At 38.6% G+C, this 20,839-nt stretch overlaps 1 protein-coding gene across 6 annotated transcripts; it reads left to right on the forward strand.

Moving 5' to 3' along the window:
* Nucleotides 1-152: 152 nt before the first annotated feature.
* On the forward strand, nt 153-19,931 carry LOC146663262 (voltage-dependent T-type calcium channel subunit alpha-1I-like). Of its 6 annotated transcripts, none has more exons than XM_085415927.1 (33): nt 153-241; nt 1,807-1,961; nt 2,154-2,257; nt 3,260-3,396; nt 3,572-3,660; nt 5,155-5,314; nt 6,178-6,463; nt 6,666-6,758; nt 6,957-7,114; nt 7,385-7,427; nt 7,518-7,643; nt 7,876-8,024; nt 8,352-8,537; nt 9,129-9,246; nt 9,681-9,836; nt 9,950-10,024; nt 10,146-10,262; nt 10,372-10,457; nt 11,395-11,518; nt 11,946-12,014; nt 12,165-12,349; nt 12,495-12,621; nt 12,889-13,014; nt 13,495-13,584; nt 14,437-14,602; nt 14,739-14,887; nt 15,014-15,123; nt 15,214-15,347; nt 15,462-15,520; nt 15,662-15,740; nt 16,003-16,124; nt 16,277-16,435; nt 19,499-19,931. In XM_085415927.1, the coding sequence occupies exons 2-33, from the start codon at nt 1,826-1,828 to the stop codon at nt 19,604-19,606; spliced, it is 4,026 nt and encodes a 1,341-aa protein (XP_085272053.1). In that variant the 5' UTR covers nt 153-241; nt 1,807-1,825; the 3' UTR covers nt 19,607-19,931. The 6 variants fall into 6 exon arrangements, 4 of the variants coding, with proteins under 4 accessions (XP_085272053.1, XP_085272054.1, XP_085272055.1 ...); XM_085415928.1 differs by having other exon boundaries at nt 15,086-15,123; XM_085415929.1 differs by lacking the exon at nt 16,277-16,435.
* The last annotated feature ends 908 nt before the right edge of the window (nt 19,932-20,839 follow it).

Below are 20,839 nucleotides of genomic sequence, written 5' to 3' on the forward strand. Positions count from 1 at the left end.
TTCAACACACCCGCTATCAATAGTTTCTTGGGCACACATTAAAATATTATAAGATACATTCTAAGAATAAAAAAACTTAAAGGGATGAAATTACTGTTTAATAAAACAGTTCTTGCTCTTCATTGTCATCATCCGGTTTCAGAATGGTTGCTGTTGGTTACAGCTTCACGTCAGAGTTTGGCTCATTTACCTTTGATTGGCCGAAGTGAAGGTGAAGAGGAGAATTCACAATCAGAAACCTGTGAGTCTGTTTGGGGGGGAAATGTAACTTAAGTGTTTTTGAAAATGTAAAAATGAACATTTTCAGAGTTAAGTGTAATAAAGTAGTTTTAAATTTGTTTAAAATAAATTGTAGTACCATAATTAGGGTACAGAAATGTCCCCAAAGCATTGTTGGATTTTCTGTTGATTGATTGATTAATTGATTGATTGAGCTAAATTAGGAAAGGGTTTTCCAAGTTTTACTATTGTATGTTTACTGCTGAACCTGAGGGTAACATGTTTGCAAACTGTTAAATGTTTGTCTCCAGTGCCTATAGTTATTATTTAAAAGAGGCTAGTTAGTTAGCTAGCTAATGCCATACGCAACTCTTTTATCCAAAACCAGTTAGCTAATCCAACCAAATTTGGATAAGTAGAAAACAAATTGAGAGTTTATGATTGTGTGTCGCCTATTCATGTCTATGACAGTGTCATACTAACAGCCCCATCATGTAGCCTCCAATGACTGTAGCTTTAGGCTAATGCGAAGTCACTAAAATGTTAGCATGTCGTCTAAATAAGGTACACTTAAGGTTAATGTGTTGAGTCACTGCTCTTCCGGACATACAACTTAAAACAGTCAAAAGTTGTCAATTCATTTCAGTGAGAACTACAATCATTTTTTTTTTTTTTTTACATTTATTTGACAGCTTTCCTAACTCATTGGTTCTGACATGTTGCTAACACTCAGCTATCATTACCCAGGTTGATACTTTACACTTATTTTACATTTCACAGTAACTGGTACAGGTGTCATGCCAAACATTAATCCTATGATTTTATGTGCGCGCGATTATTAGTTTTATTATTATTTGTCTAATATTTTTATTATATTTCCAATTATTAATATAATTAATTAATTCTCCATCTAACACACTGTAAGCACTGTAATAGATTTTTACTGATTAACGTGTTTTGAAAGGATCCTTGCAAATGGCTGTGCGCTATTTCATCTACTCTGTATTCTACATTATAATCAATACAGATCCTTTTGGCCACTGGATTTCTGCTGCACCCTCTGCATTTTTTTATAACTTTCTTCAAAGAGATTTCAAGACATTTTTAATGTCAATGGAAAATTTTACCTGGATGATATATAAAAGTCACTTTGACAGAAACTGATTGCAGATATGTCTGAGAGCAACAGTTTCTGAAATACTCAGACCAGCTCCTCTGGGGTCAACAATTAGCCACATTCAAAATCACTTAAATCCCCTTTGTTCTCTATTATGATAATCAGTTTAAATTTCCACTGTTATTCTTGACCATGCTTGCATTAATAAATCCACTGAGTTGCTGCCATGTGATTGTCTGATTAAGTATTTGACTTAAGGAGCAGTTGAACAGGTGTAATGAAATGTATCCAAACATTTAACAGAAATCCATATAAAGCCAACTCTATTAGTGTGGGACTACTTAACCTTTTTATGCAAGAAAACACCTCGCCATGCTCTTCATACTCTGAAAAATTATGCAGGAAGTTGTTTCTCCAAATAGATCTGTATATCATGGTTTTCTTTACCCCTTTTTCCTGACCTCTCTCAGATGCGGTTCTGGTTTCATTATGCATGAAATCCATGAGAGATGTAGAGGCATCGTTGTAGAGGAGCAGCTTCCCTTCCCAGAGGTGGCGCCTGTGTGCTTCAGACTAAAGCAGACGAGTAGACCCCGCAAATGGTTCCTCAAAATAGTCTCTGGCCCATATCCTTTCTGTACTGAATGAAGTAAGAATGTCATTAACTCAATTTCAAACCTTTTTATTTATTTTTATGGTTTTTTTTCTCTTGTATACCACTCAATATGTCCACGTAAAATACTTTTAGTATGAAAGCTTCATCTGTTGTTGATGAATTTTTTTGAATGTGTTTAGACCTTAACCTCTTCTTCTTCTACATGGTTGGATTATTTGTCCATACTGGTGGTCCTGCTCAGCTGCGTGAATGACGGCATGTACCAGCCTTGTGTAGAGGTGGAAGAGGAGAGCTTCACCCGAGAGGTTGTTATAATGAGCTGAGCGTCAGAAGAAGAGACTAGCAGACTAGAAGTGTTTACTAGAGACCTGCTTATGTTTTAGTCCAATGCTTATCACTGTGCAGAAGAAATTATGCATCTTCATCTTCATCATCTTTGGTTGGCTGTTCTAGTTCTGTAGAAAAAAATGTAAATTTTGGGAATCATGAATATTTTGCTAATATTACTACGGCTGAACTTCAAATCATAGCAATTTAGATGAAGATGGCACAACAGGTCCAACAGAAAGTATACAAATGTACAACACGTGAACTGTCCCTTTAAAGACTAATGATAAGCTGTAGTTTATAACACACTTCGTAAACTCTCTCATTTGTTAGTACCATAATGTGCTTGCGTAATCTTGATTCTTGGCTTCATGATGTCCCCGCTGAAAAATCCTGAAGTGCTTTGTCAAGGACAGGTTTTAAGTTTAAAATGTGAGTTTTTGTACCATATATGATACTAACAGTGCTAGTCCTACACTTAATATTTCAATTCTGCAGCTGCTTTTTAAATGTTCTTCTTTAAAAACTGACAGGATTACTGACATCATTTAAAGGATTTGTTGGTTTGTCTTATTTGTGGCCAAAAACAGATTTAACACAGAAAGAGAGAATTTTGAATGACATACATGTATTTCATTTCCACATATTTCTGTTGAATGACTTTAATTAAAATGGTTATCTCTTTTTTCTTAACCTGACATAAGTCAGCATTAACTGCGTCAGAACAGTCACTTAACAATATGTCATCTTAAAGTGGAGGTAACTTATTGTAATAAGTCAAATTAAACAGTAAAATCTTGTAGGAATGGATCAGAGCCCATAGCCTGACCCCAAGACCTCCTTAAAAGCTCAGATGCAGCATCTGGATATAGTATGTTATATCTGTGCTACTGCCGTTGTTACCAGTGATTGTATGTTAACAGTATGCCTTGTATGTTTTGATATTTGATATGACGTTGTTTTTCGTTCTCTGTATACAGATTTTGGGTTCTCTCGTCTTTCTTTACTTCATCATGGAAATGCTCATTAAGACAATAGCCCTGGGATTCATCGGCCATAAAGGAAGCTACCTGAGCAGCCACTGGAACAAGTTTGATCTTTTCATCATCTTTGCAGAGTTAGTATCCATGTGTCTATATCTATGTGTCTCTAGAATTTAGTTTCAGTTTAAAAACTTTTGCAGGGCAACTCCAAAAAGATGCAGTTTTACATTATTGGAAGGCACACTTATTTTTATGAATGAAAGAAAGTAAAGCTCTTCTTCTCGTTTGTGTCTGTAACTGCCCCCTCAGGCTAATGGATTATACGTTTAGATTCTTTAATCTCCACGTAGAAGCATCTCATGCCATCAAGCCAGTGAGACTAATCAGCCGAGTACCAAGTAAGTCGATATTTACAGAGTTTGGATAGAACAGAGGCCTGATGATTGTCATTATTTAGATTAGTATGGTTATTTTGAATGTACACTACATTGTTTAGACTGGAGGGCTAAACAAGGAGAGTTTTAAAAGGCAGGCGAGCATGTAGCATGGTCATCCAAGTTTGTGAATTTGATAACTCAAGTACAAAGTGATGTATGAGTTTCAGTACATCACCTATGATATCATAGATGTATTTACTAAAAATCTTGGACTAGTTCAAATCTCAGTGACCTTGACCTCAAGCTCAAGTTCTCTGAAAATCTTGTGATTGCGATAATTCGAGAATAAGGTGACGTAGGATTTTGTAATTGAATCCATAGGTGTGTCTACTGGGAGGTTGAGGGGTAGCAGTGTTTTTTCTTTGTTAAAATCAGATTTAGTTTAAAATGTTGAAGCACTCCAGTTAAACAACAGTAACAAAGATTTTTGCTCCACAGGTTGTTTATTTGTAACTGAATACTGTGAATAAAGGTATTTGCTAATTTATATGTGATTATAAAGGGGAAAATTTAACATTTCATCACTGCATTGTAACCGTTGTGACAAATCTCCCTGAAGTATACAACGTCAATAAAGTATCTTTTAAATATTTAAGATTTCACAGTAAGTAATGTAAGTAATTAAATTCTGAGACGTTTTTCGTGGAATCTTTTCAAAACAATAAGAAAACAATGTAATAAGAAATTAGTGAAATTTCTCACTTTCGGATTTATTTCTTCAGGATGTTTGGTTGATTTTCTGTCCCTCTCCAGTAAAATGAAATAACCATATGTCACGAAGTGGGATGGACTCAAGCGCATACTTCACAAAAAACACAGCACACCAGCAAGCCCGCACACCAAGGGTTCCAGGGAAACGGAATTCCTGTTTACAGACAACAAGTGATAAATCCAAAGGGTCAGTGATACGAAAAGGCAACAAGAGACTAGTACTTCGGAGCTTACTACCGAGGTTACTCAATAGTCCAGCGACGACATGTTTCCAGCCACTGCCTTAAGTAGTGGATGAGTTCAGGCGATGAGCCACAGGTGTGTGATTAACTTCAGGTGCGAGGGCCAGGGGCGGGAGCCCGCAATGAGCTCCGCCCCGGCGAGACACGGCAAGCGTGAGAGAGGTAGATGTAAACAAGAAACATATGTAGCCAACCTGAGTCAGCCGGGCAGACACGGGGACCATGACACCATAAGACCACAGAGAGCAAACTTACAATTTCAGGAGGGGATCAAATAATTATTTCCCCCAGTGTATGGATTCGTTGTTTGGTCATCGTCGAGCATATGGAATGCAGTAATTGAGTTTCTGTTAAGCTTTTTACTATGATCTATACAATTACACAGTACCTGCTGGATCCAAGGAGAAGGGTTTTAGTCCAGAATTACAAAACAAATTAAAGTTTTCAGAGAAAGTCGAACTATTATTCACGTAAGCTACCATTTTCTTGCTCATTTGTGTAGGTATGCGGATATTGGTGACAATACTCCTTGAAACGGCCCCCATGCTTGGTAATGTTCTCATCCTCTACGCGTTTGTCATCCACATCTTCGGAGTCATTGGAGTTCAGATGTGGGCGGGGAAGTTGCGCAACCGCTGCTTCCTGGGCGACGACATCCTGACGTATGTAAACTGCTTCATCTGCTCTTCTAAGACTTTCATGTTTTTTCTTTTCTCTCTGGGCAGCACAAGCTTCTAACAAACTTTAACCAATTATTTAATCCAACTCTCTGCCTATAGCAAATAATGTCTGTAAGTATTAAATTTATCAAATGCCTTCCATCCATTTTCTACTGCCTATTGGGGGCAGGGTCGTGGGTGCAACAACCTAAGCATAAAACCCAAACCTCCCACACCCCAGCTTATCCAGTGGAACACCATCTGACAGATGTAATCTCTCCAGTTTGTCTTGGGTCTATCCTGGGACCTCCTCCCGGTGGGGACTGCTTGGATCACCTCACCCAGGAGGCATTCCAGTCAGATGCCTGAACCATCTCATCTGGCTGCTTTCGATGTGGAGGACTAATGGCTCTACTAGTGAACTCCTCAATCTATCTTTAAGGAAGAAGCCACCCTTTGGAGAAGTCCCATACACTCAAAGTACCCCCACAGGATACTCAAAAGGACGCCGTCAAATGCCTCATTTAAAAACTGTGTTCTTTATTTAATGTGGTCATTTCTGTCTAATAGTAAGTGTAACAAATATGCAAAAAATGAACAAATCGGGAAGGGGCATACATTTTCATGGCATTGCAAAAACCCTACAATATTAGACAGAAAACCTCAACATCTGACATGAGCAAGTACCAGATGACTGTGGGACAGAAAAAAAAACATTCTTACAGAAAGAAACATCTGGCAGAGCCAGGCTCAGGGAGGGGTTGCCATATACAGCAGCTTCTCATACATACAACACTGAAATGATTGACTATATTTAAATGATTGTTTTACATAATATGTGCACATTGTTATCTGTTTCTATCTAGAATTTATAACGTGTCTCTGAGTCCATACTTTGTGCCCATCTTTGGTGGACGGTCCTCGTTCATCTGTTCACCTGACGACAAGGGTGGAGGACGCTTTTGCCGTGATGTGCCGCCCTACCAGGAGCATGGCAAAATCTGCACACTGGCTGCAGACGAGCCGATCCAAGCCGGCCAATGTGTAAACTGGAACATGTACTACAATGTATGCCGTGCTGGGGACCACAACCCTGACTTGGGAGTTATTAACTTTGATAACATCGGCTATGCCTGGATAACCATTTTCCAGGTAAGAAATTGTTGATATGCACAGAAAAACATCTGGATTATGTCGACCTCTGTATGGCAGTTCATTCAAAGATTCAAAATTCATAAAACAAATGCATTTTCTTTGGCATATAGTGCAGTTTATCTGTTCATCTGCCTGCTGTTTTGCCATCTGTAATGTAGAGGGATAGTATTTATGTCTCTCTGTGTCTCCCTGCTCCCAGGTTGTGACACTTGAAGGATGGACCAATATCATGTATTATGTTATGGACTCTTATTCCTTCTGGAGTTTTGTGTTTTTCATACTTGTCACTATTGTAAGTACCCACACCTGTTAAATCATTTTTATTATGTATTCAATAACAAGTATTGACGTGCCCTTCTGGAAACCAAAACTACTAAATCAGAGGATGCTGAACTTTTTGTTTCTTATGTGTAGATTTCAACAACCCTTCATAGTTGGTTGTGCAATTTCCCCAGAAACTCTATAGCTAATTCTTCATCTCCTCAACTAGATTGGCTCCTTTATCATAATGAATGTGTGTGCAGTCATCATTGCAACCCAGTTCTCAGAGAACTTCGCAAGAGTCACAACAGAGCAGCATGCTGGTCCTCTGTCTTTTAAAACTCTCTTCAGGAAGTTTGTTTCCTTCCTGAAGATGATGACCACCAGGTAAGAAAAGTACTGTGGCTTTAAAATCTAGACTTTGTTGTGTTTGAGGTCAGATTTGTAGTTTACAGGGTGCTAAAGTATGTAAGACTGTGTCAGGAATGTAGTTTTAAAAGTATTAGTCATGTCAGGCTAGGTAAAAAAAAAACAAACAAAGTTGAGCTTTCTTTACAAATGGAAGTAAAAAGAAGAAATATTTAAGAATAAGAATACAGAAAGTACTAGAAGAACATAGGCCACAGCTTAGGTCAATGTGTGTTTACATCATAACAGGGTGCAGCCCGTCAAGAGCTCAACACATGTCAAACCCACACTGGTAAGACCAGTTTGCAACTGGGTGCAGTAACATCAGTCATAATAGCGTTAGCTGTTTGTGATTCGCCTAACCAACTGTCTCATCTTCCAGCATCAGGTCTGGATCCCTTTCAAGGAAAAGTTTAACATTCTCATCAACACTAAATTCTTTAATCGAATCATCATTATTGCTATTTTCATCACTATTGTTACCATGGCGATGGAGCACTACAACCAGGTGAGACATGTTTGCGATTATTTATCACATAAATTTGATCTCAGTGATATAAGAAGCTTGCGCTGTTAGATTAAGAGTAAGAAGAGATAAGAGGCGTCATTAAAAAAATCCATATTTACTTTTGCATCTAATGATGACTCTTCCCTTACGTTCATGCATTTAAATGATTCTTATTTCTCTTGTCTGTGTGTGATTCTGTTTTCTTATTTATTTCCATTTTCTCCTCCTGCAGCCTCAGGAGTTGATGCGAGTATTAATTGTCAGTAACATAATTATTACCATTATATTTGTGGTGGAGATGATAATAAAGCTGATCGCCCTCTCGTGGATGTACTTTGCGGACCTTGACAACATCTTCGACTTTGTGGTTGTTCTCACCAGGTATAAACCTTTATCCTTTGACTTTGAAACTTTGCTTATTGTTTTATTGTGTCACATTCGCAAACATTTCTTTGTTTCTTTAGGGGTTTCTCAAGTTTAAATAAATGTAACTTTATTCTCGCTCTTCTTACTTTTGTCATTTTTATTTTTCTTATAAATATTTCTGAAGCCACATCCTAGTGTTTATATCATGTTAGATGTATTTCCAACAGGTCAGACTAATGATATCAGTATAATAAAGCATCATCTCAGCATACGGTTATTAGTCATTGTGGACAAAGTGATCTGACAGAGCTGCACGGTAATGTGTTTGTTTGTGGTTTTCAGTTTATGGGAATTAGGCTCCAAAGCTGATGGCAAGCTGTCAGTTGTGCGAGCATTTTATGTGCTGCGCTTCGTGAGGGTGTTTCACTTCCTCCCGTACCTGAAGAGGCAACTGCTGGTCCTGAAGAGGACGATTAGAGAGGCATCCACTCTGTGCTGGTTAATGCTGTTTGTCATTTTCATTTTTAGGTATGTATCCACACACCAAGAGTCTCGGTGTACACATTTGTGAGCTCTAAGATGTTATATTCATAGACTGTATATAAACGATAGACGTTGTTTACTGGGCTGAAAAGTAAAGCCAATACCAAAGTTCCTTTAAATTACATTCTGCCTAACAGCCACCAGGGGGCGACTCCTCTAGCGTCAAGGTTTTTTGGACGTTTATGGGTCTGTGAGTGAGCCTACTCGCATCAGTAAATAATCTCCTGATATAGACATTATTTAAAATTCTTAATACATTGTGGTGCTAATTTGATAAATTATGAAAAGTAATGATGGAGAAAAATGATTTTAAAGCATTGATACTTTGCGCCTGCCAAGTGATTTACATATGAGCATGCGGTGTCCTTCACTCCACAGTCAGAGCTACTAGTTACAATTTAAAAAAACTTGATGAATAAATAAATATATTTAAGAATTTGCACAAGTTGAGGCTTCAAAATGACTGTTTGCTTCTTTAAATACAGTTCCTGATTTAGTTGTTATATTTTCTGTCACCCTTCAGATGCCATATTTACATACATGTGATTCTCACTGCAGCTTGCTGTTTGTTTGCAGCATTGTGGGCATGCACCTCTTTGGATGCAAATTCCACTTCAGGTCAATATATAATGAAACCGCTGATGATCGAAAAAACTTTGACAGCCTGCTGTGGTCCATGGTCACTGTGTTCCAGGTGAGGTTTTGACTTTGGGATGTGTGTTGTTTCATTGTCATGTGCACTCAATGGGCGCTTTATTAGGAACATGTGTCACCATCAATAGAAACCTCCGGGATGTGGGGGATCATAAAGTGTCCAGTGAGTGTATGGCCGGAGTCTTTATGCATGGAAAATGATGTGCTATGTGTTAATAGATAATCTTTTATTATACTACATATTATCAAAGAACTTCTAAATATTCAAGAACATGGAAAACACAATGAAAATGAGGCTGTAGTGTAGGATGTGGGGGAATGTCATCAATGTCATTGATGTACAGCTGACAAATCTGCAGCCCCTCTGGCCATGTGATGCTCTCATGTCAATTTGGACCAAAATCTCCAAGCTGTGTTTCCAGCACCTTGTTGAATCTGTGCCACAAAGAATGAAAGTTTTGTTAATCTATCTAGATTCTGACTCAGGACGACTGGAACGTGGTGCTTTATAATGCCGTGGCTGCCACCTCCCCGTGGGCAGCTATCTACTTTATTGCCATCATTGTGTTTGGAAAAAATGTTCTTCTTAATGTACTGGTGGGCATAGGGGTTGACAGCTTCCAGGCCAGGGTAAGAACTGTTTCAGTTTTCTTGAGTTTAATGTTAAGTTACGATAACATTAAAGGTGTGTGTGTGCACACACACCGCTGCCGATCTCTGTTTCCTGATGTACCTTCTGACAGCCCAGTGAAAACATTCATCAAGACTCCTCTCGCTGTCCCAGCTTGGCATGTGAGGACGAAAGCTCCCTTGAGGAGGTACTGAGAAGGCTTTTAATTGACTTTGCTATTTGCTGATTTATAAATCCAGCAACTGGCTGAAGGTGCCTTTGTTCAAACATTCACACTGCCACTCACACCTTTGCTCATGTTATTCCAGGGCCCCAGAACAATCACAGGAGAATATTCTGTTCCTGCCACTGAGCCCAGCAGATCCAGTGGGAGTGCCTCAGCCTCTGAGATTCCCTCCACACAGACAAAAAACAACAGTTTCACTGTAAGTATAAAAATGATTGTTTTTAAGGTCTAGGTTGGCTTTTTTTCAGTATTTTATTTATGCTTTGGATAAAGAGGAGTGACCGATGTGTGACCGTTGACTCCTGCAGAGATTTTTGAATAGGATTCAGAAAGTGCTGCTGTGGTGCCAACAGCATAAAGACTGGTCATTGTACATGCTGTCCCCACAGAGCAGGTAAGTGATTCACACACAACAAGGGACACACACTTCATACTTAGTTTCATGAGATTTTTTACTCTGTACTTTATTACGTTTGACTGGACAGAGCTCCACTGACTTTTACGTTTTTACTAGCTGAGATTTCCTTAACACTGAAGCTCATTCAGGTCCACTAAACTAGTTAATAGTTACTCAGAACTTAGAAAGACTTTTCCTGTGCGGCTCCACAAATCTGTAATTTACTTGGATACAAATCAACAGTCATTTAAATTGTATTTAATCCGCCTTCGCTCCTGTCCTATCTGTTGCTGGCATTAACGCTCTGGAGTCACCGAACACGGCAGCACTTTCAGATCATTCACACGTTAGCAGCAAGACGCTGAGTCTTTGTTTCAACTGGTGTTTGAACAAGTTTTAATCCTAACAGTGCAGCTATGTGGATGTTAATGGCACTTTGATGCAAATAAGTCCTACACCATGAAAATAGATTGACGCTAATAAGATAACCATGCTTACAGTATGATGAAAGTGGCCTCAGAGGGCTAACAGCAGCATGTTTAGCTGGATAGACAAAGTCCTAATGACGGTACCTGAATAGTGTATTTACTGTCCATGTCCTGTTTGTTATGAACTGCACAGGTTCTCCCTGATTTCCTTGACCTTGTAAGACAAATCAATATTTTATAGAAAGTAAAGGTAAAAGTATAAAATTCTACACTTCTGAGGACCAACTGGATTCAAACATATACATATTTTACCTGTATATTCGATGAAAGGTGAATTTGTGCATACACATACCTAAATTTAAAATTAGTTATCTAAAATATTCAAATGGTTTTACAGAACAGTGAGAGGAATCCTCGGGACATTTCAAGCCTCATGTTTTTCTGACCTTAATTGTGTTTGTTTCGTTCTTAAACGACTGTAATTACAGTGTCGGTGTTTGTTTTAGGTTGCGTAGATTTTGCCAGCGTTTGATGTCTCACAAGGTGTTTGACCATGTGATTCTCTTCTTCATTCTGCTGAACTGTGTCACCATTGCTATGGAGAGGCCCAGTATAAACCCTAAAAGCATGGTGAGACCCACATCTGGAGCAGTTACAGATATACTCAGTCAGAGAAGCACAAATATATAGACACATTTCAGATGTGGCATCTGTGTGGAGTTACATGCTGCCAAGCTGGGTGATGAACACTTCAAGCCTCTGTGCAGTCCTGTAAAAAAAACGTAAAAAGATTTAGCCTGTAGAGTCTGAGGTCTTTGAGTCTCGCACGGTCTGACTTTGGGGCGAACTTGCTCCTGAGAAGATTGTGGCATTGTGTTAACACTCACTCGAACTCCCCAGACCAGCAAACGGACAGTACTTTTGCTTCTATAGAGGTTTTCACACTTGCACGTAATGTGTGAAACTTCTTTAGTATACCTAATGAAGTGTCAAGTGAGCGTATGTTTCTAAAAGAAAACACATGTAGGTTACAAGTGAATGTCGCTCTGCTCTAAAGGAACGCTTGATCCTGAATGCATCCTGTTCTGTTTTTACTGCCGTCTTCCTGATCGAGATGGTTATTAAGGTAAACACCAGATTTGCTTTTATTTATTTTTTCAAAATAATGTTCTTCAGTTTTGATCAAACATTTTCAACCTCAGATTGTGAGTACTTTCAGCTTTGGGAATCAGGGATGTTTTGAATTTATACTGTTGATGTATTGCTTTAACACAAGGTTATAGCTCTTGGCTTGGTGATCGGGAAGGGCAGCTACTGCCGGTCATTCTGGAATCTCATGGACGGCTTTTTGGTGATTCTGTCCTCAACCAACTTTATTATCACTTTGGTCACTTCTGACAAAAAGAACATGCTCAGCATCCTCAAAGTTTTTCGGCTGCTAAGAACACTTCGCACGCTGAGGTACCGTGTGTATACACACGCTGTGTAAATAGATGTTTGTTGTCATATGCAGCACCTCATTTGAGATTTGTCTTACTTTTCTCTGTATATGTCTGTGTGTAGATGTGCTGGCGTTAATACATACATGTATGTTTGTGTGTCCCAGGATGATCAAGCAAACCCCAAAACTGAAGCTGGCTGTCAAAGCTCTTATTGCATCTGCTAAACCAATTGGGAACATTGTCCTGATTTGCTGTGTCCTCTTCTTTTTCTTTGGGATCCTTGGGGTTCAGGTTAGCCCCCACCCCCTCCCAAACACACCACACACACACACACACACACACACACACACACACACACACACACACACACACACACACACACACACACACACACACAGACTTTTTGAACAAAATTACAGCATGACTGCTTGTTAGCTTTTAGCCAAAAATTCACAGTTAACACCCAAGAGTGTGTACTCCTTTTGGCATCAACAGTGTAATAACCTGACATCACAATAAACCCTCTGCCTCTGTCTTTATTTCACACTCACGCTGCAGCTGTTCAAAGGAAAGTTCTTCTACTGTGAGGGTGAAAACACTTCAAACATCACCAATAAGGCCGAATGTCTCTCTGCTAATTATACGTGGGTTCGGAAGGAGTACAACTTTGACAACTTTCCTCAGGTACGGACTAGTTCCACATTGTTGTTAAGTACAAGTATAGAAACGATCAACAGCTCCATATTTAACACAACTTGTCCATCATGTCCACATTCCCCCCTCTACACATGTCCAAATCATCTCGGCCTTCCATCTCTACCTTTGTCTCTAAATCAAGTTTCATATTTAAGTCAACCTTCCCCTTCCCCCTCTCGTCCTACTTTGTCTTCGGCTAACAGTAGCATGGTTTCCACTGGATCTGTTGCCCAACAACACTGTAGCCATTGTTAACAGTTAACCCTCCCCTTTTATCTGAGGTTGAGATAGGTACAATAGGTACAGCCTCTCTGTGGCTGAGTTTAAAACATTTCATCTCAGAAGTAGGATTCAAACTCAGACCTCCAGAGGAGACTGTGACTTATTAATATTAATGTTCTATTAATATTGGCACCCGGAAAATAAATGTATGTCAACTTAACAGCTGTTTCTGTGTTTCTTATTCAGGCTCTGATAGCCTTGTTTGTGATGTACTCTAAGGACGGCTGGATGAACATCATGTATGATGGACTGGATGCTGTGGGAGTAGATCAACAGGTAGTTTTGCTACCAGTACTTTAATGTATGTTTTGCATTGTTGCTAACACACATTATGAAGTAAAAGGATTGTGATTATATGGGATGATGTAACTAAGTTCATGGTTTGAATTTACTTTTTTTGTTTTTCAAGCAAGTTTCATGGGTTTGCTAACTGAGTTCTTAGGATCCAGGAAATAAATGAAGGTCTGAAGGACATAATAAAAAACCCATCAACAAATTCATGTAGAAGAAGTAAGGGTGCCCTTAGTTTTTCACATACTATTTTTACATTTTTGTTTAGTTTTTGTAAATTAATAGTAACACAGACTAATGCTTGATGTGCTGTTGTTCATCTGAGGATATATTTATGCCATTTTAAGACCTGGTGGTGTCATGATCTATGAAAATTTGAAAATTTGACATCCACCAAGGTCTTCAAGGTCACCTCAATAATTTAAAGGTCAAAACACTGTAACTTAGAAACTACAGTTCCTAAGACTGTGGTGTTTGTTGTCAACATATAGAAAGTACCATACAAAAAATTAAAATATCATGTCACATGACCTCTGCAATATTTGTATTGCAATATTTTCACTGCACTCCAAACTTTTTTGCAATACATTTAAAAATAACAAAGAAAACAATGAATATATACAAAATACAACACTATTACTGTTACTATTACAAGTAAATACCTCCCACAGAGTGAGGTGCCCTGACAGAGGTTTGCTCTCTGAGCGCTTCTTTATATGTTTCCAGTCCTTCACACACTCTAATGTCCAGTCTAATGTCACTATAGAACGATTATTAAAGTCCGATTATTTAGTTCTTAAATTTCTCACAGACTTTCCTCTTGTGTTTCTTTTTCAGCCTGTGAAGAACTATAACGAATGGATGCTCATTTATTTCATCTCCTTCATGGTAATGAGTTTTTTCCTCCTCGACATGTATATCGGCGTCATGGTGGAGACCTTCCACGTGTGCCGGCAGCAGCAAAAACAATCGCTGCAGAGAGGAGGAAACTCACGGGATAAAAGTAAAGTTGATGAAAATAAAGCATCGTTGGGCAAGATACTGAACTCTGAGACTTCCTCTCGATGCACCTATCAGAGTGTAGATGTTGGTGGATGTTTAAATACCTGTACCCTTACATGTGTGCATGTCTCTTCCAGGTAGAGAGGAGAATTATTTCAGGCACTACTCCCTCGTGCGTCGCCGTATCTATGACCTGAGTACCAGCAGATTCCTCGAGTTATTCATGACAGTAGTCGTCTTCATTAATGTCGTGTTGATGGCTTCGGAACACTATAATCAGCCTTTGGTAATGCAAATCCACACACACACACACACACACACACACACACACACACACACACACACACACACACACACACAATCCTTTCAAAAAATGCACATGTATCTATGATAGAAATGTGTGTGTGTTCAGTATGTAGATCAGATGATAGAGTACTCCTTCTATGTGTTCACTGTCCTCCTGGTCCTGGAAATCATGCTAAAGGTTGTGGCGTTTGGCGTACTGAGGTTCATAAAAAACAGGTAACACAATTATGCCCAAGAATTTAACTTACGTGGTTTGTTGGGTTTTGTAAAGGCCTGATTGACTGCATGATGTGTGTTTGTCTTTAGTTGGAATATGCTGGACATCGCTATAGTCTTGGTTTCCTTCATCGTTATCATTTTCACCAAGATGAATATGGAACACCGTCTTCCCATTAATCCCAGCATCCTGAGCGTCACTAGAGTGCTCAGACTAGCACAAGGTACACACACACAAACACACACTTGACAATATGAGATCTTTTTTATTACTAAGGCATTTGTGTGTTCTACACATCTACAAACACTTTGAAGACAACACTTGTTTCCCTTTTCAGTGCTGAAGGCCAAGAAGATCAGAGTTCTGCTGAGAACCATTACTAAGACACTGTCACAGGTAAACACCCAGAATAAACTCACTAAGACCAGCTGATTTTACTTCCCATGCTTAGAAGTCTTTAAAACAAACCAAAAGTAGGATATATAAATATATACATTCAAATCTTCAAAGAGGATTTCACAGGCATTTTGGTTCCAGGTTGGAAACCTCTGTCTGCTCTTTATGTTCTTCTTTTTCATCTACGCTGCACTGGGAGTGGAGCTCTTTGGCAACCTCGGTCAGTCAAACTACTATCATAACAGTCACACACACACATAAATGTATTGTGCATGATGCAAAGGAACCTGATAGATGATTTATTTTATTTGCACTGCATCTACGTTATTAAGTAGAAAAACAAGGAAGGGAGATATTTGCGTAAGTTGTACAGCAGTTTGGTCAACTGAGGTTGTTAAAAATGTGCTAAACTGAATTATTGCATTTATCAAGGAGGCAGTGCAGAAAAATCACTGTGTGTGTGTGTGTGTGTGTGTTGTCAGAATGCACCCCAGACTATCCATGTGAAGGCATAAATCAGTACGCTAACTTTAAGAACTTCGGGATGGCGCTGCTCACACTGTACAAAGTGTGCACAGGGGACAACTGGAGTGGCATTTTGAAGGTACGCTTGTACTCATTCACCCATGCACACAAACTCTGCACATGTTGTCTTTTAAACAGTGAAGTCCAAAACCTGTAAGTAAGGAATAATCAACACTTGAATCTCCAGTCAGGGTTTTGTGGTTCATTTATACCTGCTCTGTGTGTCTAAAGGACACATTACGCCCATGCCGTCCCAATGATAAAGCCTGTCCCAGCTACCTGTGGTGGGCCTCGCCAATCTGCTTCGCCACCTTTGTGGTCTTGGTTCATTTTGTTCTGGCAAACCTGGTGGTGGCAGCTGTCGTGCAAGCATTGGAGGAAAGCAAAGAGGTAGTGTTGCTACATGTGAACAGACTTAGAGAGTCCACAACCATGCAGGTATTCACCAATAAGAAGATCTGGTTTTGAAACCAGGATCACGCTGATAACCAGTTGTTCTCTTTTAAAGCTCACTCACAGTAACACCAACTCCTCCATATAAGCTGGAACAGTGGGCATAAGCTGCTCAGCAGGTTCTTGATAAGAGGACATCAATTTCCTGTTATATAGATCCTATTCCTGCCCCATCATCCTTTGCTGTGAACCAGTTAATAGACAACCTGGTTGGTGCATTTGGTATCTGTCAGCTTTGATGGCAAATCACCACTCAAACACTAGGTCACTTTATGTGCTAGAGCGGTAACTACATACACAATGCCTCACCAGAGCTTTTGTGATTGTCCCCCCCAGAGGTTTGAAGGAGAAGTGCGAGTTGAAATTTGTTTTTAGGAAAGAACACACCTTCCATCTGTAATCTAACAGTACAGGCTAAACTTTAGCTGTTGTCAAGCTAGTATATATATGGCCAAAGGTTTATGCATATTCATGAATGTAGGCATGAATGTCATAATAATTTGAGGATTTTATTGATTTCTTTGAACAGTTTATTGATATAGAGTACAATTATTCTAATGCCTTGAAAAACAAGACTTTGTTCCTTGGGTTTGCAATTATTGTACACCTAAGTCACACCTTAAATAGAATAGCCATCAATAAGCTCGTGCTAAAATTATTGCTGGACATTTGCTGAAGGTAATTCTTGGCAGAATTGATAGAATCAATTTAAACTGTTTGGTTTGTTGGCACAGACCCAGATTTCAAGCATAAATCACAAATTTTCAACATGTTGTGGCCGGAGGCTTTGGGAAGGCCATCCTAGAAGCTTAATGGGCCATTTCTAAGCAGTGTCATCCAGAGTCGTCAGTTTAAACAATTATGCAAACATACAATTTAATATAATTATTTGGATATGTCACCATTTTGGCAACTGTCACCCTCAGATGAGGGAAAATTGGTTAGTGGGTAGTCATTACAGGAAGTGGCTTTTGAATGGCAAGCCATCTAGGCCATAAACATTTACAAATCATTTAAGAAACAATGGAAAAATCAACATTTATTAAGTCAGGACACTGTAAAATTTGGTGAAAACTCCACGCTAGTAAGTGGAGTTTTGAACCTCTTCTTCTGAGTCATTGAATGCCGCTTTGTACATCACACTCAACGTTTATGAGCACTGGAAAAAGTGTGCTTTTTCCAGTGCTCAGTGACAGCAGCGATGGTGCTTTCTTAAATTATGCAGGGCCCTACCCATTGTTTTCTCATCCACTTAAGTTAAACTTTGATCACCTGGAAAAGAAGAAGTGCAGACTACACCAATTCATCATGGAATTTAAATTAACCCTCCTGCCATCCTTTAAAAAACTCACACCCATCACCCTAGGGACCATTCTCAGCCACGCCATAAAAAGACCATATATCCATATTTTATTCCACTTTAAATTAGCCAACCTTGTAAAACTACTTCTCCCTGAAATATTCATGTAAAGTTTTAATTATATTTTCGTTGTTTTAACCCTTCAAATCCCAGTGTTATTACATGAGCGCCCTGTGTTATAAGCCCCAAAAACCAAAAAACGAAACTAAATATTTCCACAAAAAACCAGTTGAAGTAATATGTGATTGTCATTATAAGTAGGCCTTTAGATGGACCAAAGATTGGCACCAACATACATTTTGACCTGCCATTATTTTTTTTGCATTTTTTTTGCAATTTAAAAATTAAAACTTCAAGGCCCTGAGTCTTCATTGACATCCAAGAAAAGAAGAAAAAATAAAATCATATGATGATAATTTGGGGTTGAAAAATAGCGTTTATAATGGAAGTCAATGGGCAGAAAATGGTCCCCAGGGTGATGGGTGTGGGGATTTCTGCTGCTCAGCCATTTTAGGCTGATTTAAGGAATTCACACTGGAATATTAACATTGACAGGTAAAAACTATCCTGTGGCAAGTTTGGTTATATTCCACTGAACACAGTGGAAATGGCAGCCATTTAACACATAGCAGTGGCACAAAAAGGTCCCAAGAAGGCAGGAAGGTTAAGTGGATGAGAAAACCATGGGTAGGGCCCTGCATAATTTAAGAAAACGCTGTCAGAGCTGTCACTGAGCGCTGGAAAAAGCATGCTCAGTGCTCCAAAAATGCCATTTTCCCCACCACTCAGAAGGAGGCGTTCAAAAAGCCACTCGCTGGCATAAAATATGGTGTTCTGGCGGGGTTTTCCCCAACTTACGGCATCCTGACTTATTAAACTTTTTAAATCATTTCTTAACCAGATGGGTTGTAAAAGTGTTGATTTATGGCCTTTTGAAACCTGAAAACACTGACAGCTGTTAAGCATGGTGGTGGTACCATCATGCTCCGGTGCTATATTACTACCAGTGGTTTCGGTACATAAAAAGTAGGTGGAATAATCAAAAAGGGTGACTACCTCAAAAGTCTTCAACTTCACCTCAAGTCAACTGCCAGACAACTGAATTTTGGACACAGGTGTTTAACAGGATGATGATCGTAAACATCAGAAACTATGTTTGAAATAGATAAGGCAGGCTAAGATTAAGCTTCTAGAATGGCCTCAACCCAATAGAACACTTTTGGGATGAATTAGAGCGGAGACTGCGAGCAAGGCCATCACAAATAAAGATTCCCATGAACACACTTCTAAACCTGGTGGAAAGCATTCTCAGAAGAGAAGAAGCTGTTGTAGCTGCAAATGGCAATATAGTGCATGAATGTCTCACAGCATAGCCTCTATTTTTCAAATATAATAAATCATTACAACACAGGAATCTCTGACGTTAATTATATAGTTCATTTTAAAAAGGTATTTAGTGGCGAACGTGTATAGTATCCTATAATATCGGAAAAATGCTAATAAAATACCTTGAAAACTGTTTTGTTGACCATGGATTATCCAGTATTAATTCTGCCACATAATAATAATCTAAACAAATCTTGGATTTCTCACGCTTAAAATGAAATAAAATCTTACACAACAATATTTAAATATTTCAGAAAAGGCCTAAGACTGAATCCTCAGACATCATGCAGCAACCCCAGGAGTCTCCAGGCGAACCCGTCATATCCAGCTCAGCTGGTACCACCGAAGGAGTCCACTTGTAAATCACTTCATACCTTAGACTTGTTTTTGTTTATACTTCTCTGTTACTGTGACATTTTCTGATATCCTGTAAATGTTAAAATTTTTATGCCTATGTACTTTTATCTTACTGTAAACATTTTTAACGAAATTCACTTAAATGTTAACAGTTCCTTTGTTAATAGTTGTTTATATAAACTATAGGTAAACACTATATATAGATAAATACTACAGACATACACACGTTGTTTACAATTAGTAGTATTATAGTAACTGCATTACAGGTGTGTTTAAACACCAAGATCCATGATCTTATGCACTCTTTTAAATGATCAAACCTTTAAAATGTAAAGGAATAAACTTCTTATAAAAAGTAGCTGAACTGTCTTTATTCCAAAATTATTTCGAAATGAATTAAGATTTTTATAGATTTATCACCACACAAACACACACTCATGGTTTACGGTATAAGTGCTTTCACTGTATAATTAAGCAGTGTCTACATCATGGCTCATTCTAATTTAAACGAGGTGTGAAAATGAGTTGAAATTATAAAACACATTGATGACTAATATCACTGAGACAACAAACTGATCCAATCAATAAAAGTCACTTTTGGACGTTGACGGACTAGTTACACAATATGGGATCAACAAGAAAAGATTTTTAGAATATCAACAAATTAAATCCATAGTAAAAAAGAAATTTAAACCGGGTCAAGTTGAACTACAAACACCACCAAGTGTGGTTCAATTTCTTACTCTTAAACCCCCCAAATTACTATCCAAAATATACAGAATGCTTTCTAAAACAGATGAATCAATATCACTTCCTATTGCAAAATGGGAAGCGGATTTATCAGTTAACTTAGACCTAAACTTCTGGTCTCAGATTTGCTTAAAAACCTTTCATCTAATTAGAAATCCCAGTCTTCAATTAATTCAATACAAAATATTACATAGAGTGCACTATACAGGTCATCGGATGTTCAAGATGGGCTTTACGTCTACCAACAACTGCTCACACTGCCAAACCAATTCACCGGACAATTATATCCACGCTCTTTGGTTCTGTCCACCAGTTCAGAAGTTTTGGCGCGAGATATGTGAAGACTTATCGAAGTGTCTGAAATGTAACATTCCAACTTCCCCCTTAGTGTGTTTGTTGGGCAGCTTAGATAATGTCACTTCAGAAAAGAATATGGTTTTCACTGCCCTATGCATTGCCAAGAAAACAGTCCTCATGAACTGGAAAAA

This window comes from Rhamphochromis longiceps, linkage group LG8 (genome assembly GCF_057381845.1).
Source record: "Rhamphochromis longiceps isolate RC_006_pf linkage group LG8, R_longiceps_female_GT1.1, whole genome shotgun sequence".
In the NCBI taxonomy this organism is placed as follows: Eukaryota; Metazoa; Chordata; class Actinopteri; order Cichliformes; family Cichlidae; genus Rhamphochromis; species Rhamphochromis longiceps.